The 20,201-nt window shown below is 43.7% G+C and overlaps 1 protein-coding gene across 3 annotated transcripts in view; it reads right to left on the bottom strand.

The window, feature by feature from the left end:
• The window catches only part of map7b (microtubule-associated protein 7b), a 177,333-nt gene that overhangs the window by 52,071 nt on the left and 105,061 nt on the right, over positions 1-20,201 (bottom strand). For all 3 annotated transcript variants that reach the window (XM_072277751.1, XM_072277739.1, XM_072277744.1), the window contains 3 exons: positions 15,024-15,160; positions 14,682-14,848; positions 5,298-5,457 (listed from right to left, as the gene is read on the bottom strand). In XM_072277751.1, the coding sequence (XP_072133852.1) occupies positions 5,298-5,457; positions 14,682-14,848; positions 15,024-15,160 (464 nt within the window). The remainder of the gene's footprint in view (positions 1-5,297; positions 5,458-14,681; positions 14,849-15,023; positions 15,161-20,201) is intronic.

Below are 20,201 nucleotides of genomic sequence, written 5' to 3'. Positions count from 1 at the left end.
GCACCAATATATTCCACGATAATACTACTCAATACCTTTTCCATGATATGCCCCATTAAAGAACTTAGATATGATCCACTCTAGTAGGCAATTGTGCTACATTCTTTACTGACTTAGATGCTAAAGGTACTTAAAATAAGAGTGTCACTAAGAATGACAATGCCTCAGTTACCAAATTCTATTCCAAAGCAATCAAAGAGTAACAAATACAGTAGCTCAAGCAAGCAATAAGCAGAGATCAGACACCTAACCCGTGAATAAGTTAAATCACCCAATGTCCAAAAGAACAAGCTGATTTGTAGATATTGTATCACTGGTCAATTTACATTACCTACATCTAATAGAAAACATTCAAATTCAAAACTGCCCTTGACTTTGTATGGTTCAGGCATACACTCAGTGGCCACTTTATTAGGTAGACGAGTTGAACCCAGTGGAATCTTCTGCTACATAGTGTATTCAGTTCAAGGTTCAGCATGTTGTGCATTCAAAGATGTCCTTCTGCACACCACTGTTGTAATGCATAGTTATTTGAGTTACTGTCACCTTCCTATCAGCTTGAACCAGTCTGGCCATTCTCCTCTGACCTCTGTCATTAACACGGCTTTCTCACCCATAGAACTGCCAATCACTGGACCTTTTTGTTCCTTGCACCATTCTCTGTAAACTGTAGAGACTTGTGTGTGTGTGAAAATCCTAAATCAGTAGTTTCTGAGATATTCAAACCACCCTGTCTGCCACCAACAATCATTCCACAGTCGAAGTCACTTGACATTTCTTCCCCATTCTGATGTTTGGTTTGAATAACAACTGAACTTCTTGACCATGCCTGCATTTTTTTATGCATTAAGTTGCTGCCATGTGATGGCTGATTAGTTATTTGCATTACCAAGCAGGTGTACCAGCATACCTAAGAAAGTGGCCACTGAGTGTAAACTACATGGTATCATCAGGATCTTATACATTTCAAAAGCCAGAAGAAATAGCAAGGAATGAATCGAGAATAATGCAGATCAAAAGTCTTATTTTTGAGAGCCTGACCATACAACATATAAACTACATGAAAAAAAACACTAGGGGCAAATTATCTGAGGAGAATCCAATCAGAGTCAAAAGCATATTCTTTCCAAGTCTGTATGTTGTTAAAATAGCTATAACAATTAAAATATCTAAATAGTTTATCCTGAAAAACTTCTTTAAAATCACCTTTAAATTTTGTCTTTAGTTTATTTTTCAGAATGCGGGCAATCATCGGTAGGACCACCGATTATTGCTCAAATTGCCCTTGAAATGTTGGTGCTGAGCCACCTTCTTGAACCACTACAGTCTACCCAAGAAAGATAAACCATCTGCTTGCTGGATTTTCAGTGATATTGGTCCAACAGTGATGGAAGAATGACAATACATTTCCAAGGTAGAACAGCCTGCAGCTTGATGAGAAAACAGGAGATGGTAGTGTTCCACACAGCTATCACTTTTGATTTCCTTGGTGGCAGATGCTGTGATTTTGGGAAATGCAGTAACAGATGCCTAAGCGACTGTTGTGAATTTTATAGATGGCAGGCACCATCATTGGGCATCGTGTAAACCAGTGGTCCCCAACCACCGGGCTACAAAGCACGTGCTAGCAGGCCGCGAGGAAGTGATATGATTTGGCGATATGAAACGATATGTCAGCTGCACCTTTCCTCATTCCCTATCACGCACTGTTGAACTTGAAATAACCTACCAAATAACACATAAAACCTAAAATAACACTAACATATAGAAAAAGCAGGAATGATAAGATAAATACACAGCCTATATAAAATAGAAATAATGTATGTACAGTGTAGTTTCACTTAACAGAATCGGGAAGATTAAGCCAAAACCGATTTGTAGAGAAAAAAAAAATCAGCATGTACACACACGCATGCGCACATCACGCATGCACACACAGGTGCCCGCGCAAGACTTCATGGTCATGGTAGTCTTTCTCGGGGTAAACACAAGTGTCCCGTATTTGACTGCTACTTTTGTCCCTTATTTGGGAGTGAGAAAGTTGGCAACCCTACTTGAACACCACCTCCCTTCACACCCGGTCGGCTGGTCCGCAAGAATATTGTCAATATTAAACTGGTCCGCGGTGCAAAAAAGGTTGGAGACCCCCGGTATAAACTTCATGGTGTAAACTTCAAATAATATCTCTGCTTCTGACTTCATAATGCAAGGTAATTCATAGAAGTAGTAGCTGAAGAAGGCTGGGCCAGGAAAACTATTCTAAAGAACTTCTTGGAGATGGGTTGCTTGATTCTCAAGAACCAGACTCCTTTGCATGAGGTATAATTTCAACTGCTGGAGTATTTTCTCTTTCATGCCTATTTATATTGATACCATCTCTCCTTGATCAAATGATGCCTTGATATTAAGGGCAGTCATTTGCATTCTTTTTCTTGAATTCAGTTGCTGAGGGAGAAAGCAGGAGATTGGGGCTGAGGGCAGAGCAGACTCGATGGGCCAAAAAGCCGAAGTCTATAGCTTATGTCTTGTCTTAAGTTTGGAGCAAGGCTCTAAAGCGGTCCAGAATCAGATGATGTTGAAGAAACCCAAACTAAACAGCAGTGATGAGAATGTTAGTTAGTACTGCTTAACAATAATATCTCCTGTCATTTTGCTAATGTTTGAAGACCAATTAAATATTAGTTAACCAGATTAGATCCGTCCTTCTTTCTACGGACATAATATACCGAGACCATAGCCCTAATGGGCAGGTAGACCTCAGTGTTAGGTTACTTCTGGAATGTAAATTTTGGTCTGACAGTCAGGATGTTATAGGATCACATGAACGTCACTGCACACAGAGTTCTAGCTATTTCTCACTGGCATAAGGAATTCAACTAAATTGCCAAAAGACTGGTTTCTAGTGCCTGATGGATCAACCACTCAGCAATTCTGCCTAAATATATTCTTAAAATTCTTTAGCATTGTCTTGGGCACTTATGTATTGAGCTCAGCTACTGCAGAGGAGGGAGAGGTACTTGGAATTGCTTCCTCTGGTATTGTCTCACTGGTCACAATTGTGACTAACAAGTATAGCAGGAGTGCAGAGCCTTGATCTCTGTTTATTGCACACCTGTTTTGCTCACTTGTAGTCCTGTGTTGCAGCTTCACCAAGTTGGCACCTTATTTTGGGTAGGACTGATGCTGGTTCCAGCATACCTATCCATACTATTTATTAAAGAAGGGTTACTTATTAGTTTGATAGAAATAGTAAAGCAAGGCAATGCCTGGCTGAGGTTATAGCTGATAGTGCAACACACTGCTGCTACTCCTTATGATCCAGAATATTTTATGCATACCCAGTTGAGCAACAAGATCTAGTTCAAGTCCACTCATTTGGTATGATTTTCACACCAGAGAACATAATGTTTGAACAGGGTGGGCAGTGTCCTCAGAAAGTTTGTTCATGATGGGGAAAACAATTCATTACCTCAGGAGCATTTTATCCCAAGTCAGACTTATTTAGAGATACAGCACAGTTACAGGCACTTCTGGCCCTCAAGCTCAAGCCACACAATTATACCCACTGTTATACCTACTGACCCATTCTTCACCGGAATGTGGAAGGAGACTGGAGCAGCTGGAGGTTATGGGAGAACGTACAAACTCCTCACCGACTGCAGGGGGAATTGAGCCCAGGTCGCTAGTGCGGTAATAGTGTTACACTAACCACTACGCTACCATGCCACCCCAAGAACAGTGCTCCAACCCCTGAACAATGGAGCCTCCCTTCTGTAGTTACTAATGACAAATTCCAGAGCTACCAGAAAGGTACTGCCATCTCTGCCCTTGGTGTGTCTGTCCTGTTAATGGGATTGTGATGGAATCTGGCACACTGTTTGTAAGGTACAATTCTCAGAATACAATTAGACTGCTGTTTGATTCATCATTCAGATAACTCTCCCAAATTAACCACCTGTCGACACACAGTTAGGGCGATAACTTTGCTAGCACCAGGGCAGCTTTGCCATATTCAGTTCATTGCCCAAGTCAGTAGATGGTAAATCAGATTTGAGTTAAGGCTTCCATCAAGAGACTATTTTCATAGTCTAAGAACATAATGACACATTTTTTTATACTTTGGTTTCAAAATCCATGATACAGTTATTTTTCATCTTTACATTCCTACCCTTTCATTAAAACATTGTTATAAACAATATTTGCAATCACTCTGGGAAATTTCTCCCAATACCACCATCTCAATCACTTTCCCACCCTTGGAATTGAGTTACCATAAGTTTCAAAGACTTAATAATGTCTTTGTATTTGCCAATTTCTTTATATTGAAGTATTCCCATAAAAACAAAAGATCAAAAGCAATGTTTTTTCAAGGATCATAATTACTGCATTAGTTTTAATAGTAGTTTTGAAACCAATACTAGTTCAGGAAAAAAAATGCAGCTACAGGGCTAGATATAATCAAGCCCAACTAACATGATGACTTGGGCCAGAAATGAAGTTTTGACAATACCACTTAAAACAAAAGTACTTAAGTATAACATAAGAAATGAGATATTAGGTCAATCAGCCAAAGCATAGACAAAGACATATTTTAAGAAGTGCTTCATTACAGAAAGATGTAGAGGTTAAAAAATTTAAAAGGAGAAAATTCCAGAAAATACGTAAGTATGAAGAATTATGATCAGGATTGTGCAAAGGTCCGAAACTGGAGGACGTTAGGATTTTGAAGAGCTGGAAGAGCCTGCAAATAGACAGGTTTTATAAGTTATCCTACTTGGCAGAAGACTAGTTGTATTGTATTTGACTGCACACTGTTGTAACATTTATAGACTCAGGGACTTAGACTTTCTATTTTTTTCTGTGTGACTGTACTTTCTATTATCTTTTATGTGCTATATGTGCCTTGTGCTGTGTATGACAGTTAGTACTGTGCTTTGCACCTTAGCTCTGGAGTAACCAATTCTATATTTATGGGTATTTGTGTATGGTTCAATGACAATTAAACTTGAATTTCTTAACTTCAGGTTTGAGACTTGGCAGGAATCTGAAAACAAGGATAAGAATTTTGCTGGACTGAAAACAGAAATAGGTCTGTAAAGGGTGAAATATGAAACCAGGCCTTGGTGCTAGTTGGGGAAACATTAAGTTCCCAATTAAAATCTTATTAGCTGGATTTCTGAAAAATGTAAGCCCACCTATACATAGTTGATAAATTTTGGATTTATATTGGTTTCACATTGTATTACTGGAATTTGAAAATAACAAGCCCTTTAACCTACATCAAAATAATAGCATACCTTTCTTTCTCCTCCTGTTCTCTTTTCTCCTCCTCTTCTCGTTCCCTCTGCTCCCGTGCTATTCGCCGTTTTTCAGCCAGAAGCTTTGTGGCCTCTGCTGCGTCAGTGGTACCTGCTGTGATCTTACCAGGAGTAGCAGATATCATGACCGGAATGCTTTCTATACAAGTAGATAAAGAAAAGACATTTGAATCTAGATACAAAGTTTAAATGCAAATAGTTAATTATCAAATAAATCATTCATTCACAGACGAATCCATACTTTCCCAGTTTACAAAATCAAAGATACAAGCAGAAGTGGGACTACTCAAGCCCGCTCTGCCATTTATTAAATTATGAATGAACTTGGCCTCAATAATATTTTTCTATGTTCTCTTCACCCCCTGCACCACCTTGATTCCCTTGAACTTACAACATTTGAATATATTCAAGACACAGGTCTAAAATAACATTTCAGTGTTACCTCTCTACTTTCATACCTCTTAGGGGTAAAGAATTTCAACAAGTCATGACCCCTAGAGGAAAGAACTCTTGTCATTCCAGTCTTAAGTGGATGACACCTTACTCCGAAAATGTGCCCCCTTGTTCAAGATACCACCTTCCTTCCCCACCCCCTACCTCACAACAGAGGGAAACATCCTCTCAGCAGCCACACTCCCAACCCCCCTCAGAATCTTATACATTTCAGAAAGATCACTTCTCATTTATCTAAACAAACAATATAGAATTCAAACCAATGCATTTGGAAAATCTTCTGATATGTGTAGAAGGATAAATGTCATTGCTGTCTAGTAAACCACATGCTTACTGCTGGGTTTAAGCACATGGTTGTTCTTCCAATACTTCTCTACAAATAGAAAGAGTGTTTCACATTTTATAGTGCCAGTGACTGGTTATTGATTTTTATTGTCAGAGGTGCAGGGTTTGGTAGTAATCTAGGGGCAGGTTGATAAAGCACCTTTGCCTCTGGACATTTAGTAGAAAGAGCTATCCATTTGTATGCTTTTAGGAAGGATTCTGTAGTTTGAAGTTAGTCCTTTAAATGAGCACATATGCAAGAATCACCTACACACTCTATTCTGATGACTGAAGCTGTTTTGGTTCTGGAAAAGAGATGATAAATGTGTATTGTGTATGGTCTCAACTCCTTTTGCAAATTAGGGAAGTAATGAAACCAGAAGGATTCATAGCTAAGGTGGTGTAAAGACACTGGCTTGCTTTGATTACAGTCGGCACTGGCTTTGGATCTGTGGTGATTCTGTTTGCCAATGATCAAGGCTGGTACATCAGGTAGTGCAGTGCTGAGACCCTGCAGTACTGCAATAAAACAGCACAAGAAATATATAAACAACAGGAATTCTGCAGATGCTGGAAATTCCAGCAACACACATCAAAGTTGCTGGTGAACGCAGCAGGCCAGGCAGCATCTGTAGGAAGAGGTGCAGTCGACGTTTCAGGCCGAGACCCTTCGTCAGGACTAACAAACAAGAAATATATATATGGATCAAGGGAGGCTTTTTAAAAAAAACAGCTGTTCTTGATATTGATTTGGGCTATTGCTGAATGAAGGGACTCTGGGATGCAAACCTTGGTTAGAAGAATTCTACTGGTCAAATAATAGTAGTTATAGAAACAGCTACACAACTGCCAGCTATTTGGCTTAATCTGGTCTGGTAACATTCCACTTACCATGCTAATATATCAGTGAAACCACATTCTTAACAATCAACCCCAACATCTTCCCAACCATTGAGGTCAGACTAACCAGCCTATTTCCTTTCTTCTGTCACTCTCCTTTCTTGAACAGTGAAGTGACATTTGCAGTTTTCCAGTCCTCCAGAACCATGCCAGAATCAATTGATTCTTAGATCATAACTAATATCTCCACAATCTCTTCAGCCACCTCTTTCAATACCCTGGGGTGTATACCATCTGGTCCAGGTAACTTACCTACCTGCAGATCTTTCAGTATCCCAAGAACCTTCGCCTTAGTAATGGCATACACTTAATAATCACATACTCCTACCCCGACACTCTTGAACTTTCAGCACACTGTTAATATCTTTCACAGGGAAGAATGATGCAAAATAATTATTCAGTCATCCGCCATTTCCTTGTCCCCCCTTGACTACCTCTCCGGCATCACTTTCCAGTGCTTCAATATCCACTTTTGCCTCTCTTTTACACTTTATGTATCTGAAGAAACTTTTGGTATCCTCCTTAATACGATTGGCTGGCTTACCTTCGTATTTCATCTTTTCCTTCTTAATGCCTTCTTATTTGCCTTCTGTTGACTTTTTAAAAGCTTCCTAATCCTCTAACTTCCCACTAATTATTACTCTATTATATGCCCTCTCTTTGGCTTTTATGCTGGCTTTGACTCCTCTTATTAGCCACAGTTGTGTCATATTGCTTTTAGAATGCTTTACCCTCTTTGGAATGTATATATTCTGCACCTTCTGAATTGCTTCCACAAATTCCAGCCACTCCTCTTCTGCTGTAATCCCTGCCAGTGTTCTTTTCCAATCAATTTTGGCCAGCTCCTCTCTCATGCCTCTGTAATTCTCTTTACTCCACTGTAATACTGATACATCTGACTTCAGCTTCTCCTCAAATTTCAGGGTGAATTCTATCATATTATGATCATTTCCCCTAAGGGTTCCTTTAACTTAAACTCTCCAATCAATTCTGGTTCATTGCACAAGACCCAATCCAGAATAGCTAATCCCTTAATGGGCTCAACCACGATCTGCTCTAAAAAGCCATCTCTTTTCAGAATTCTCTCTTCTAATTTTAGAAGACATCCCTTCTAAAATTCATCCTCTTTAGATCCAACACCAACCTGATTTTCCCATATACCTGCATATTGATATCCGCTACGGCTATTGTAACTTTGTCCTTTTGGCATACATTTTCTATCTCCTGTTGTAATTTATAGACTACATCCTTACTATTGTTTGGGGGCCTGTATATAACTCCCATCAGGGTCTTTTTACGTTTGCAGTTCCTTATTCCCACTATGACTCAACACTTTCCAACCCTATGTCACTACTTTCTAATGACCTGATTTCAATTTTCACCAACAAAGCTACGGCACCCCCTCTGCCTACCTGCCTGTCCTATCAATAAAATGTGTATTCTTGGATGTTAAGCTCCCAGCTGTAATCTTCTTTCAGCTACAATTCAGTGATGCCCACAGATCATACATGCCAATCTGTAACTGTGCTACAAGTTCACCAACCTTAATCTGTATACTGCGCGGATTCAAATATAACACCTTCAGTCCAGAAATCACCTTTTTCAAATTTGTCCATCTTTTACATTGCAACTCATCCTGTTGACTGCAATTTCTGGGGAAGGGATACTTTCATGAAGAGTTGGCTTACAAGGTATAGGAAGTGGTCCATGTTTTTCAGGATACTGTCATGAATATTTATTGTGAGAGAGCTAAATAGAGCAGTTTCCATCAATACTGAAGATTTGCTCACACAAGTTTATTGGAGGCGAGACATGACATTCCAATGCAAAAGACTGAGAAAAGTTTTTGGGCAATAATTTATTTGAAATCAGTCTTTACTAAGAATGACTCTGTTGTATATCTACTGCTAAGTATCAGATTGCATGAGGTTGTGGAGCAAAAAAAAATAGAGACAAACTTCTGCAAGCCATCAAATTTGAGATGTTACACAGTACTTTCTGATCTATGGAAACAAAGACTGGAGATGTTGAAAAGCAAATGCAATAGCTTCTGAGAACTGTGTCCTTACTTGTCCTGGAAAGACTATAGATCTGTATTAATATTCACACAAATCCAACTTTTTCCAATTGCTTTAGGTAAGACAAAAGTGATCTCAAATTGATTTCTTCTGCAGTGAAGATATATTACTAATAATCCAAGTCCAAGTACACAGGAATATTACAAGTCCAAATGCACAGAATTACACTAAAAAGAATTGTTAGTTAGGTATGGCACAGCAAATGAACATGTGACGATCAACAGGAAAGTAGCCTGGTAAGGAAAGCTAAACTGTGTTTCTATATTAAAAAAAAATCAACCCATCAATCTTCCCCTCCCTCCCTCCCAGCCACCCACAGGTGCCTCCCAGAGTTATGTTCTGTGTCCCTTTCTCTAATCCCTTTACACCCATGACTTACTGTCACACACAGCTTCAATCAGCTGATCAAATTCGCAGATGACACAACTTTGATTGGCCTTGTTTCTAGCGGTAATAAGACAGCCTACAGAGGAGAGGTTGACACCCTGTCACACTGATCACAGTGATGCCAGGATAACAACCTCTCCCTCAATGCCCAAAAAACAAAAGAGCTGATTGTTAATGACAGGAGGAACGGAGACAGGCTCGCCTCGATCAACATCAATGGGTCTGCAGTTGAGAGGGTGAGTAGTCTCAAGATCCTCAGTATACACTTCACCGATGAGCTCACCTAGACTGTATACACCGGCTTTATGGCAAAATAAAAGCGCAACAGCATCTCTTCCATCTCAGGGGACTGAAGTTCAGCATGGGCTACCAGATCTTCAAGACCTTCTACAGGGGCACCACTGAGAGCATACTGACTGACTGTATCACTGCCTGGTACAAGGACTGCACTAACCTTGATTGCTGGGCACTTCAGAGAGTGATATGGACAGCCCAACGCATCTGTGGATGTGAACTTCCCTCCATTGGGGATACTTACAGCAGCAGGTGCAGAAAGAAGGCCTGGAAGATCATTGGGGACACCAGTCACCCCAAACATAGACCGTTTCAGCTGCTTCCGTCTGACAAACAGAACCGCAGCATTAAAGCCAGGACCACCAGGCTACGGTACAGCTTTTTTTTTTAAACGAGCCTGTGGTGACCCACTTTCTAGCATACACGAACCGGCGCGCGCTGGCAGAGAGGCCAGCCCCAAAAAGGGCGCCAGGCCATCTTCACCAGCAGGGGGAAAAGCCCGCGCACGGAAAGGGTCTGGGAATATGCATTCCCCACAGCAATCCCGCCCAGGGAGGGCGGGAACGGGAAGGCTTTAAAGCAGGCCACGAAGTTTGAATAAATCTCTTTCATCACAACTCTAACTCACCGATTACGTGTGGATATTTTAGCGCTGTGTGTAGCACACTGCTACAATTGGTGACCCCGACTGCCCAAACGATATTTGGACCAGAGATGACCGATGCCGCATCTGTTCACGCAATTTCGTTAAAACTGCCAAGCTTTTAGGCGCTGCAACCCCGTCTGTGGTTTGAACAAGCAGAAGCACAATCCCACATTCGGCAGATAACCTCGGAGTCCACTCGCTACTACTACGTGCTGAGCTCCCTCGACCAGGAGACAGCTGCACAAGTAGAGGAGTTTATACAGTCGCCCCCGGAAGACGGCAAATACACAGCATTCAAAGCCCTGCTCATAAGGACTTTCGGACTCTCACGGCGTGAACGAGCACGCCGCTTAATGCACCTGGATGGTTTGGGAGACAGGCTGCCGTCGGCATTAATGAACAAAATGCTGGCCCTGGCTGAAGGACACAAACCCTGCCTCATGTTTGAGCAGGCATTCCTAGAGCAACTGCCCGAGGACGTAGGCCTGCTGCTGTCCGACACAGATTTCAGCGACCCCTGGGAGGTGGTGGCCCAGGCAGATGCGCTGTGGAATGCCAAGAAGGAGAGGGGCGTCTGTCTCACAGATCACCAAGCCACATGCCCAAAGGCAGACCAGACCAGGCCCGGCAGCAGAGCCTACAAAACACGGCGACGGGAGTGAGGAGCCCAATGAACAATGGTGCTTCTACCACCAGCGGTGGGGCACAGAGGCCCGCCGCTGTAGACCACCCTGCAAGTTCCCAGGAAACATCAGGGCCAGCCGCCGCTGATGGCTACGGCGGCTGGCCATCAGGACAGCCTCCTGTATGTCTGGGACAAGCAGTCGGGACGCCGCTTTTCGGTCGACATCAGAGCAGAGATCAGCATCTTACCTCTAACGAGTTATGACACCCGCAACAGAGAACCGGGACCCACCCTGAGAGCCGCAAATGGCAGCACAATATGGACCTACGGCACCTGCACGGTGCGGCTACAGTTCAGCTCCAGCCGGTTCACGTGGGACTTCACACTGGCCGCCGTGGCCCAACCACTCCTGGGGGCGGATTTTCTGCGAGTCCACAGCCTGCTGGTCGACCTGCAAGGGAAGCGATTAGTCCACGCCAAGACTTTTCAAATGTTCTCCCTGGGTGAAGCAAAGTTGCCAACCCCACACCTGGACTCCATCACGCTGTCCCGACTACGAATTCACCAGGGTCCTGGCGGATTTCCCATCAGTACTGACACCGCAGTTCACGGCAGCCATGCCCAGACACGGAGTACAGCACCACATCCCGACCCAGGGACCACCCCTCCACGCCCGTGCTCGAAGGCTTCCCTTGGACAAGCTCCAACTGGCGAAGGAGGAGTTCAAGAAGATGGAGGAATTGGGGATCATATGATGGTCCAACAGCCCATGGGTCTCCCCCCTGCACATGGTGCCCAAGGCAATGGGGGGCTGGAGACCATGCGGTGACTACCACAGACTGAACGAGGCTACAACGCCAGACTGCTACCCTGTGCCGCACATTCAAAACTTCGCAGCAAACCTACACGGCGCAAGGATCATTTCCAACGTAGACCTCGTCCGGGGATACCATCAAATCCCGGTACATCCGGACGACATCCCCAAAACAGTACTCATCACCCTGTTCGGACTTCTCGAATTCCTCCGAATGCTGTTCAGATGTTCCAGTGGCTAATGGAGGCGGTGGGACGCGACCTGGACTTTGCATTCATCTATTTGGACGACATCCTCATAGCCAGCAGTAGTCAGCAGGAGCATCTGTCCCACCTCCGCTAGCTCTACTCCCGCCTGAACGAATTCGGCCTTACAATCAACCAGGCCAAATGCCAGTTCAGACTCGACACCATCGAATTCTTGGGCCACAGGATTACTAAAGATGGGGCAACCCCTCTGCCCGCCACTTCCCCCGACCCAAAGGCCTGCAGGAATTCGTGGGTATGATGAATTTCTACCACCGTTTCCTCCCCTCAGCAGCCCGAATCATGCGCCCCCTGTTCACCCTGATGTCGGGTAAGGGCAAGGACATTACCTGGGGTGAAGAGGCTGCCGCCGCTTTCGTTAAAGCCAAAGGAGCCTTGGCAAACGCCGCGATGCTAGTGCACCCCAGAACGGACGTTCCTACTGCCCTCACGGTGGACATATCCAACACAGCTGTCGGTGGAGTGCTGGAACAACTCATCGAGGGTCGCTGGCAACCCCTGGCGTTCTTCAGCAAACACCTACGACCACCCAAACTCAAATACAGTGCTTTCGACCGGGAGCTATTGGCACTCTACCTGGCAATCCAGCATTTCAGATACTTCTTCGAAGGTAGGCCCTTCACCGCGTTCACAGACCACAAACCACTTACCTTTGCGTTCACGAAGGTGTCCGACACCTGGTCGTCCTGCCAGCAGCAACATCTGTCCTACATCTCCGAGTACACGACGGACATCCGGCATGTCTCGGGAAAGGACAACGTCGTGGCGGATGCACTTTCCAGACCTACCATACAGGCCCTGTCCCAGGAGGTGGACTATGCAGCACTGGCGGAGGCACAGCAGGCAGACGATGAGATCCCTAGATACAGGACTGCAGTCTCTGGTTTGCAGCTTCAAGACCTCCCCGTAGGCCCAGGTGAGAGGACCCTACTATGTAACGTAGCTACCAGCCAACCCCGCCCCGTCGTCCCAGCAGCCTGGCGCCGGCGGGTTTTCGTGTCCATTCACAACTTAGCGCACCCCTCCATCAGGACAACCGTCCGGCTGGTCGCCAACAGGTTCGTGTGGCATGGGCTTCGTAAACAGGTCAGTGAATGGGCCAAAACGTGCGTGCAGTGCCAAACGGCCAAGGTGCAGCGGTACACCAAGGCTCTGCCGCAGCGGTTCGAACCCACCCACCGGAGGTTCAACCACATTCATGTGGATATCGTGGGGCCCCTGCCAGGGTCACGAGGAGCGCAGTAGCTCCTAACTATGATAGACCGGTTCACCAGATGGCCAGAGGCAGTCCCGCTCACCGACACCACCTCCAAATCCTGCGCCCGAGCACTGATCGCAACCTGGGTAGCCCGCTTCGGGGTACCGGCCCACATTACCTCCAACAGGGGCGCCCAGTTCACCTCCAGCCTGTGGTCAGCTATGGCCAGCCTTTTAGGATCGCAGCTACACCACACAACTGCCTACCACCCACAGTCGAACGGACTAGTGGAGCGTTTCCACCGTCACCTGAAGTCGGCTCTCATGGCCCGGCTGGAAGGGCCTAACTGGGTGGACGAACTTCCCTGGGTCCTGCTCGGAATCCAGTGCCCAAAGAGGATCTGCACACTTCGTCGGCTGAGTTGGTGTACGGCGCACTCCTGGTCGTCCCAGGAGAGTTCATACCAGCCCAAGGGGGCAAGAGGAAGAACCCGCAGCAGTCCTGGACAGACTACGGGAGAGGCTCGGTAACCCGGCCCCTATACCCACTTCACAGCACAGACAGAGCCCGACTTGCATACCCAAAGCCTGCAGAACTGTAAGTTTCTTTTTGTACGACGGGGTGGACACCGGGTACCGCTACAGCGGCCCTACGAGGGGCCGTTTAAGGTGATCAGGAACAATGGGTCCACGTTCGTGCTGAACATTGGGGAGGAGAGAGGAGGTTTTCACGGTGGACCGACTCAAACTGGCCCATGTGGACTTGGCGCAGCCGGTCCAGGCTCAGGCACCGCGGCGCAGGGGCAGACCTCCCAAACAGAGGCCGATCCAGACTGTGGACATTGGGGGGGGGTATCGCCGGTTCTGGGTGGGGAGGGTTATGTGGTGACCCACTTTCTAGCACACACGAACTGGCGCGCACTGGCAGAGAGGCCAGCCCCAAAAAGGGTGCCAGGCCATCTTCACCAGCAGGGGAAAATCCCGCGCATGGAAAGGGTCTGGGAATATGCATTCCCCACAGCAGTCCCGCCCAGGGAGGGCGGGAACGGGAAGGCTTTAAAGCAGGCCGCAAAGTTTGAATAAATCTCTTTCATCACAACTCTAACTCACCAACTACGTGTGGTTATTTTAGTGCTGTGTGTAGCACACCGCTACAAGCCATTAGATTTTTAAATTCACGTCTGTGCATGGCAACAGAGTCACGCAAAGATTTTTAGCCCCTCATGTTGTGGGATGGATTTAAGATATTAAATAAATTCTGAATTCCTAGAAATTTGTACCTTCAAATTCTGATTTTGCAAGAGTTGAAAAGACACTGGCTGTTTAACTACTAACATTAGATAATTTCTCGTGTTTACCGTATGATATGGCATGCTTACCTGCGTCCTCCTGATTTTTTGGACTTATTTCTTCATTCTTTATTTCACACTCAGATGCTTTGACTGGACGAACGTTCCCAGGAGAAGATGGCCTCTGGATTGTTGAATTTTTCACTGAGCTAGGTGGTGACACAAGTACTTTTGGAGTCGTTGGTTTTGTTGATAATCTATTACAAACAAAAGGAAAAACTGTACAAATGAAACAAAGATATCAGTTGCTTACTTCATACCACCCCCCGCCAAAATGCCAATCATAACTCCCACATTTTCTATATTTAAATTTTGACAAGCCTGTATAACAAAGTTGTTGCAGTTAGCAGAATAAACTTGTACTTTCCTCACCGAACTGCAGATGGCATTGGTGATTTATTTTTCACCTTCAAAGGCGAACATGATCTCTTCGCTGCTGTATTTGTAGCTAGGGCTACAGCTGCATTTTTTTCCCTTTCATTTTCTCGCTCCTTTTCTTTTTTGTCCATCTAAGACGATTAAAAATCATTTCAGAAAAAAATTACCATATTTTACATTACTGTTGAAAAATATATTGGTATCATAACAGATGAAACATTTGAATGCAGACACTGGACTGATAAATCTTTAGCTAAAGACGACCTTCAAATCTGCCTTCAGCAGTCATTAAAGACATTGTGCTGTGCTTTAGTGAAGATTTATCAAATTAAAAATTCAAAATTATCATTCTTTAGGTACTGCATATATTACAGGTAATGAACTTACTTGATGCACAAGTGGGCAACCAGGTACAAAATGAATTAGTACATCACCCACTAGTTGCTCAGAGACAGAGAGTAGTGTAGCACAAAAAGCAGACCCTTCAACCCATCACATCCATGCTAACCTTGTTGCCCATCTACATTAATCTCATTTGCCCTCATTATGTCTGTATCTTCCATGCTCTGCCTACTTTGTTAGATCATCGTAATATCTTCAAACTTTAATGATTGTATCTGACACCAGCAAGCTCCAGATATAAACCTCTATGTAGAAAAAAAACTTTCCCTTCAATTCTTCTTTAAGACTCGAGGTTTTGGCAGACCTAGGCAACATTTTCCAGCTCATCTGCAAAATGACTGATTCTTTTTTTCCTCATGTCCCTCTGTGGCTGGGGTCCTGTCAGAGGCTGTGATCTGCAGCTGTAGCTCAGACTACAGTTCTCCACATCCAGTGGATTCTCATTCTCAGACTAACTAACTGTGCGGGCTAGAAGACATGCACCTTCATAGATGACCCAGCTATTCACCAATATCACCAAATGAAGTGTCACGGGAGACTGAAACAGAGACAGCAGGTGGTGTGCACTGATATCGGAAGAAGACCTCTGCACTCGAGCAATCTTCTCGCTCTCTCTGGGAGAGAGAGCCTATCCAGGTGACAGAACTGCTGGTCTACTGCAGGAGCTCTCTCTCTCCCTCACTAGTGAGAGAACGCCTGTCTGAGATACCAAAGTTGAGATGTACTGTAGTTTACGATGGACTCTGGATCAAGATCTCTTTGGGGTCTTTGCTATTGCTTGTGGGGGGGGGGGAGGTTTTGATGCTTTTGCCATTGCTTGTGCATGGGGGCAGGCTTTGGGGTTCTGATGTCTCTGTCATTCATTCCTTGGGCTTTTCTTTTCCTGTTTCGTGGATATCTGTGAAGAATAAGAACTTCCGGTTGTATACTATATACATTCTCTGATATTAAACTGAACCATTAAAACTCCTTCCTACTACCTTATACTCAGGCTCCCTTACTTTTGATAAACTTATTACAGGAAAAATAGTAAACTATTCTAAACCTCTAAGAAGACCACAACCTTTTTGTGGTTTGGAGGCTTGCATGCTTCAATGACCTGAAGGGCTATGTTGGCTGGAGTCAGGGCTTTATGTTTTGGCTCATGGTAGGGTCATCCATGCCAAACAGGTCAAAGGGTAGAGGACAGACCAGTCCAAACAAAACTGTTATGGAAACAGCAATGAAGAATCCTTCTACATCTGAGCGTGATGGCATTCCTGAGTCCCCACCTGGAACTTGCACGACTGACAGTAGTGAAAACTGAGCTACTGACAAGATGAAGGAAGCTCTGAACAGCGCCAAAGATGGAGGACCTTCATTGCTGCCCTAAATGTCGGCAGCTTAACAGGCAGTAGATAGATCTATTCTAAAACTCTTATAGTTCTATACATTTCTAACTCCTCACACTCACCTCCTCTCCTATAAAAAGATCACCCTATTCAATCTCTTCCAAAAACTAAAGTCCTCCTTTCCAGGCAACACCTTGTACAAGACATTAGTGAAGCTACACCTGGAATACTGTGTATAGTTCTGGTTATCCTTTTATAGGAAGGACGTCATTAAGTTGGAAAAAGTACAAAGAAAATTATGAGAACGTCTGAATTCGAGATCCTGAGTTAAAGGAAGAGCTTGGGCAAGTGAGGACATTATTCCTTGAAGCACAACGGACAGGGGAGAAAGCAGAATGGGAAGAAGGAATAGGAGAAGTGGATAGGGAACCTGAGGAGAGATGTATAAAATCATGAGGGGCATAGTTAGCATGAACGCAAAGTGTCATTTCCCAAGTAAAGGGAATCACTGCTTAATGATCAGGGAAAAATACAGGCATATGGATTAATGGACCATCAGTATGGATTGCTAAAGTAGATCCTGTTTGGCTTAGCTGATTGAATTTTTTGATGAGGCAGCAGATGAGTGAATGAAGTGCAACAGATGTTACACATCTTCTGAGAATTGCTAGTCAGAAAATATAGGGTGTCAATAAAAATAAAAAACAATTAAAAGAAAATTAATTGACTTATAAAAATGTAGCAAACTGATGAATTTTAAGCACTGTTCTCCAGGAGAACAGGAGAGAAACCACTGCTTTTTGTTGATATATTAATGTGTTGGATATGAATGCACAGGGTAAACTCTCAAAATGTGTAATTATCTCAAAATTGAAAGGATAAAAAGAGAGGACAAAGAAGTTTTTAAGTCAGCAGACTGGGCAAATGAAACTTTAATACAGAGATTAAATGAAATCATTTATTGAGGGTTCAGAGCCTTTGAAACATTTCCTCTAAGAAGCAATGAAAGCAGTGCCTTTCCATTTTAAAGGCAGAGGTAATACTGATTCTTTAGCAAGGAGGCAAAAGATCATTGGAGAGAGATGCAAATGCAAAGTTGAGATGACAATCAGATCAGTCATGATCATATTAGATGGTGAAGCAAGGGTAGGTGGATAAATAACCTATTCCTGCTCCTAATGCATATGTTTACCTGTACTTCTGGTTATCAACTTAAGGATGCAAAGGTTGTAAGGCAAAAAGGGAAAATGATCCTGATACTTGGCAACTTCAGGACCAGGAACCAAAATTTCAAAATGATGCAAAATGCTATGAAATACACGCAAGCACTTGGTGAAAGTATAACACAACTACAAGGTGGTTACAGCTATGACTGTCTTTAACTACAATGAAATTATTCAAAGAACTAGAGGATCTGTTGAGACATTGGAGGAAAAATAATTTGTAAAGCTATGGGGAACAAGTCTGAATAGATTGCTCAAAAAGCTCCATTCCCCACACTTGTTTAATAATGCACATGAACTCAAATTTCTTTGGACACACAATGATTTTTTCTTTTCATGATTTACAATGTATTCTTTTATTCCCCTTTAATTGTAAGTGGATGATCTCAAATTTGCAGAAATCAGTGTGTGTGTGTGGGGGGGGGGCATGGTGGTGAAGCAAGGTGGAATTTTTAAGGAAATGTTGTGCAGGGTATGATTTTTACACATGGGGGGTGGTAGCTATTTCGAACAGGCTGCTGAAGCAGTGACCAAAGCAGCTATGACAGGAGATTGGAATATGAATATAAAGTGAAAGATATGTAGGCAGAAGAGTTTTAGTTTAATTTGACATCATGTTCAGCAAAGACATTGTGGGCCAAGAGCCCTGCTTCCATGCTGTATTGTCCTATGTTACTTCACTTCTACATAGCATCTGACATAGCAGCAAAATCAATCCAAAATTGCCCAACCTCTCCTCACAGCTCCAATTCATGCAACATTGTGTTAAAATGCTCTCCAAAGCCTTCACATCTTTCCTGCAGTGTACTAACTAGGACTGCAGCCGCCACAGCTTTGGCTACTCTAATACTCCATAAAGTGCTATTATATAGCATTTGGATAGCATTGTAATTTTATACTTTCATCTGTTTACAATGGTGCCCTAATTGCATCATTGAAAAAAAATAGATATGAGGCTTCCCATTTCATCATAAATCCCTTTATAAACGAAGTGAGTGACTACATCCTCAACACAACCCCAATGGGCACAGAATCAGCTACAGTTACTCACTTTGTGCTTCCATTCAATCAGTTCCTTCACTGCTATGGCTTCTGTATGTCCTCCTCGTGGAATACACAGGTCTTCCCCGGGTGCTTTGGCTTCCTCTCAGTCCAAAGACTTACTGAGCAGGTTAATTGGTCATTGCAAATAGTCCCATGGTTAGGTTAGGGTTAATCAGCATTGTCAGGGGTTGCTGGGGCAGCATAGCTCCAAGGGCCAGAAGGGCCTACTCCGCATTGTATCACTAATAACTAAATTATAATTGTACAGTATAGCCTACATTATAAAGGACTACTTTATGTTTTCGCAACACGTCGTTGCATGCACTATTAGGGGCGTATTGATCTGTACATGTGTGCCGAGTTCGGATTCTGCTAGTAAAAGAACCATGAAACTTAGCTCCCGTCTCCAGCGTTTTTATTAATAGCATTGTTGTGTAACCAGGCCACATGTACAACGAATTGGCGACAAGGATTATGAACCTACATCTTATAAGAATGCCGTGTTTTAGTTGATAATGACACTCGGAGGAGAGAGAGAGAGAGAATCCAGACGCATCTAGACAGAGTGCGCTCATTGCGCTAGCAAAAAGGACACGTGAGTCAAAAAAAAGAAAGAAAACAAGGGGAAAACAGGGCTAAATTATTATAACAAAGATGGCGATGATTGGAACCATTACAGCATTTGACAGTGGCATTGAAGACTGGGCAACTTACACTGAAAGAGTGGAGTTATAATGTGAGGCTAATGGCGTTAATGATGAAAAGAAAGGCAGCATCTTACTCAGTATTATGGGAGAAAAATGAAAGCATTTCTGAATATTGTGCTGAATTGCACAAATTATCAGAACATTGTCAATTTGGAGCTGGTCTATTGGAAGCATTGAGGGACAGGTTAGTGTGTGGCATGCACTGTGAAACCACACAGAAGAAACTTCTGTGTGAACAAGACCTTCCATTAGAGAAGGCACTGAATATTGCAATATCAATGGAAACAGCAGCACAGGGTGCTTCAGAGATACAACAAAAATCTCTGGAATATGCTACAAGTAAAATGTCACTGAACAGAAATGAAGAAATGTTACCGTTGTGGGAACAGGTCACATGACCCTGACTGTTGGTTTAAAGACAAAGAATGCAGAAACTGTGGCAAACAGGGCCACATTGGCAGAGTA

The sequence above is a fragment of the Mobula birostris genome, chromosome 2, assembly GCF_030028105.1.
Source record: "Mobula birostris isolate sMobBir1 chromosome 2, sMobBir1.hap1, whole genome shotgun sequence".
Lineage (NCBI taxonomy): Eukaryota > Metazoa > Chordata > Chondrichthyes > Myliobatiformes > Myliobatidae > Mobula > Mobula birostris.
The sequence above is the reverse complement of the archived record's forward strand: the minus strand, read 5'-3'. Positions and strand labels throughout refer to the sequence as shown.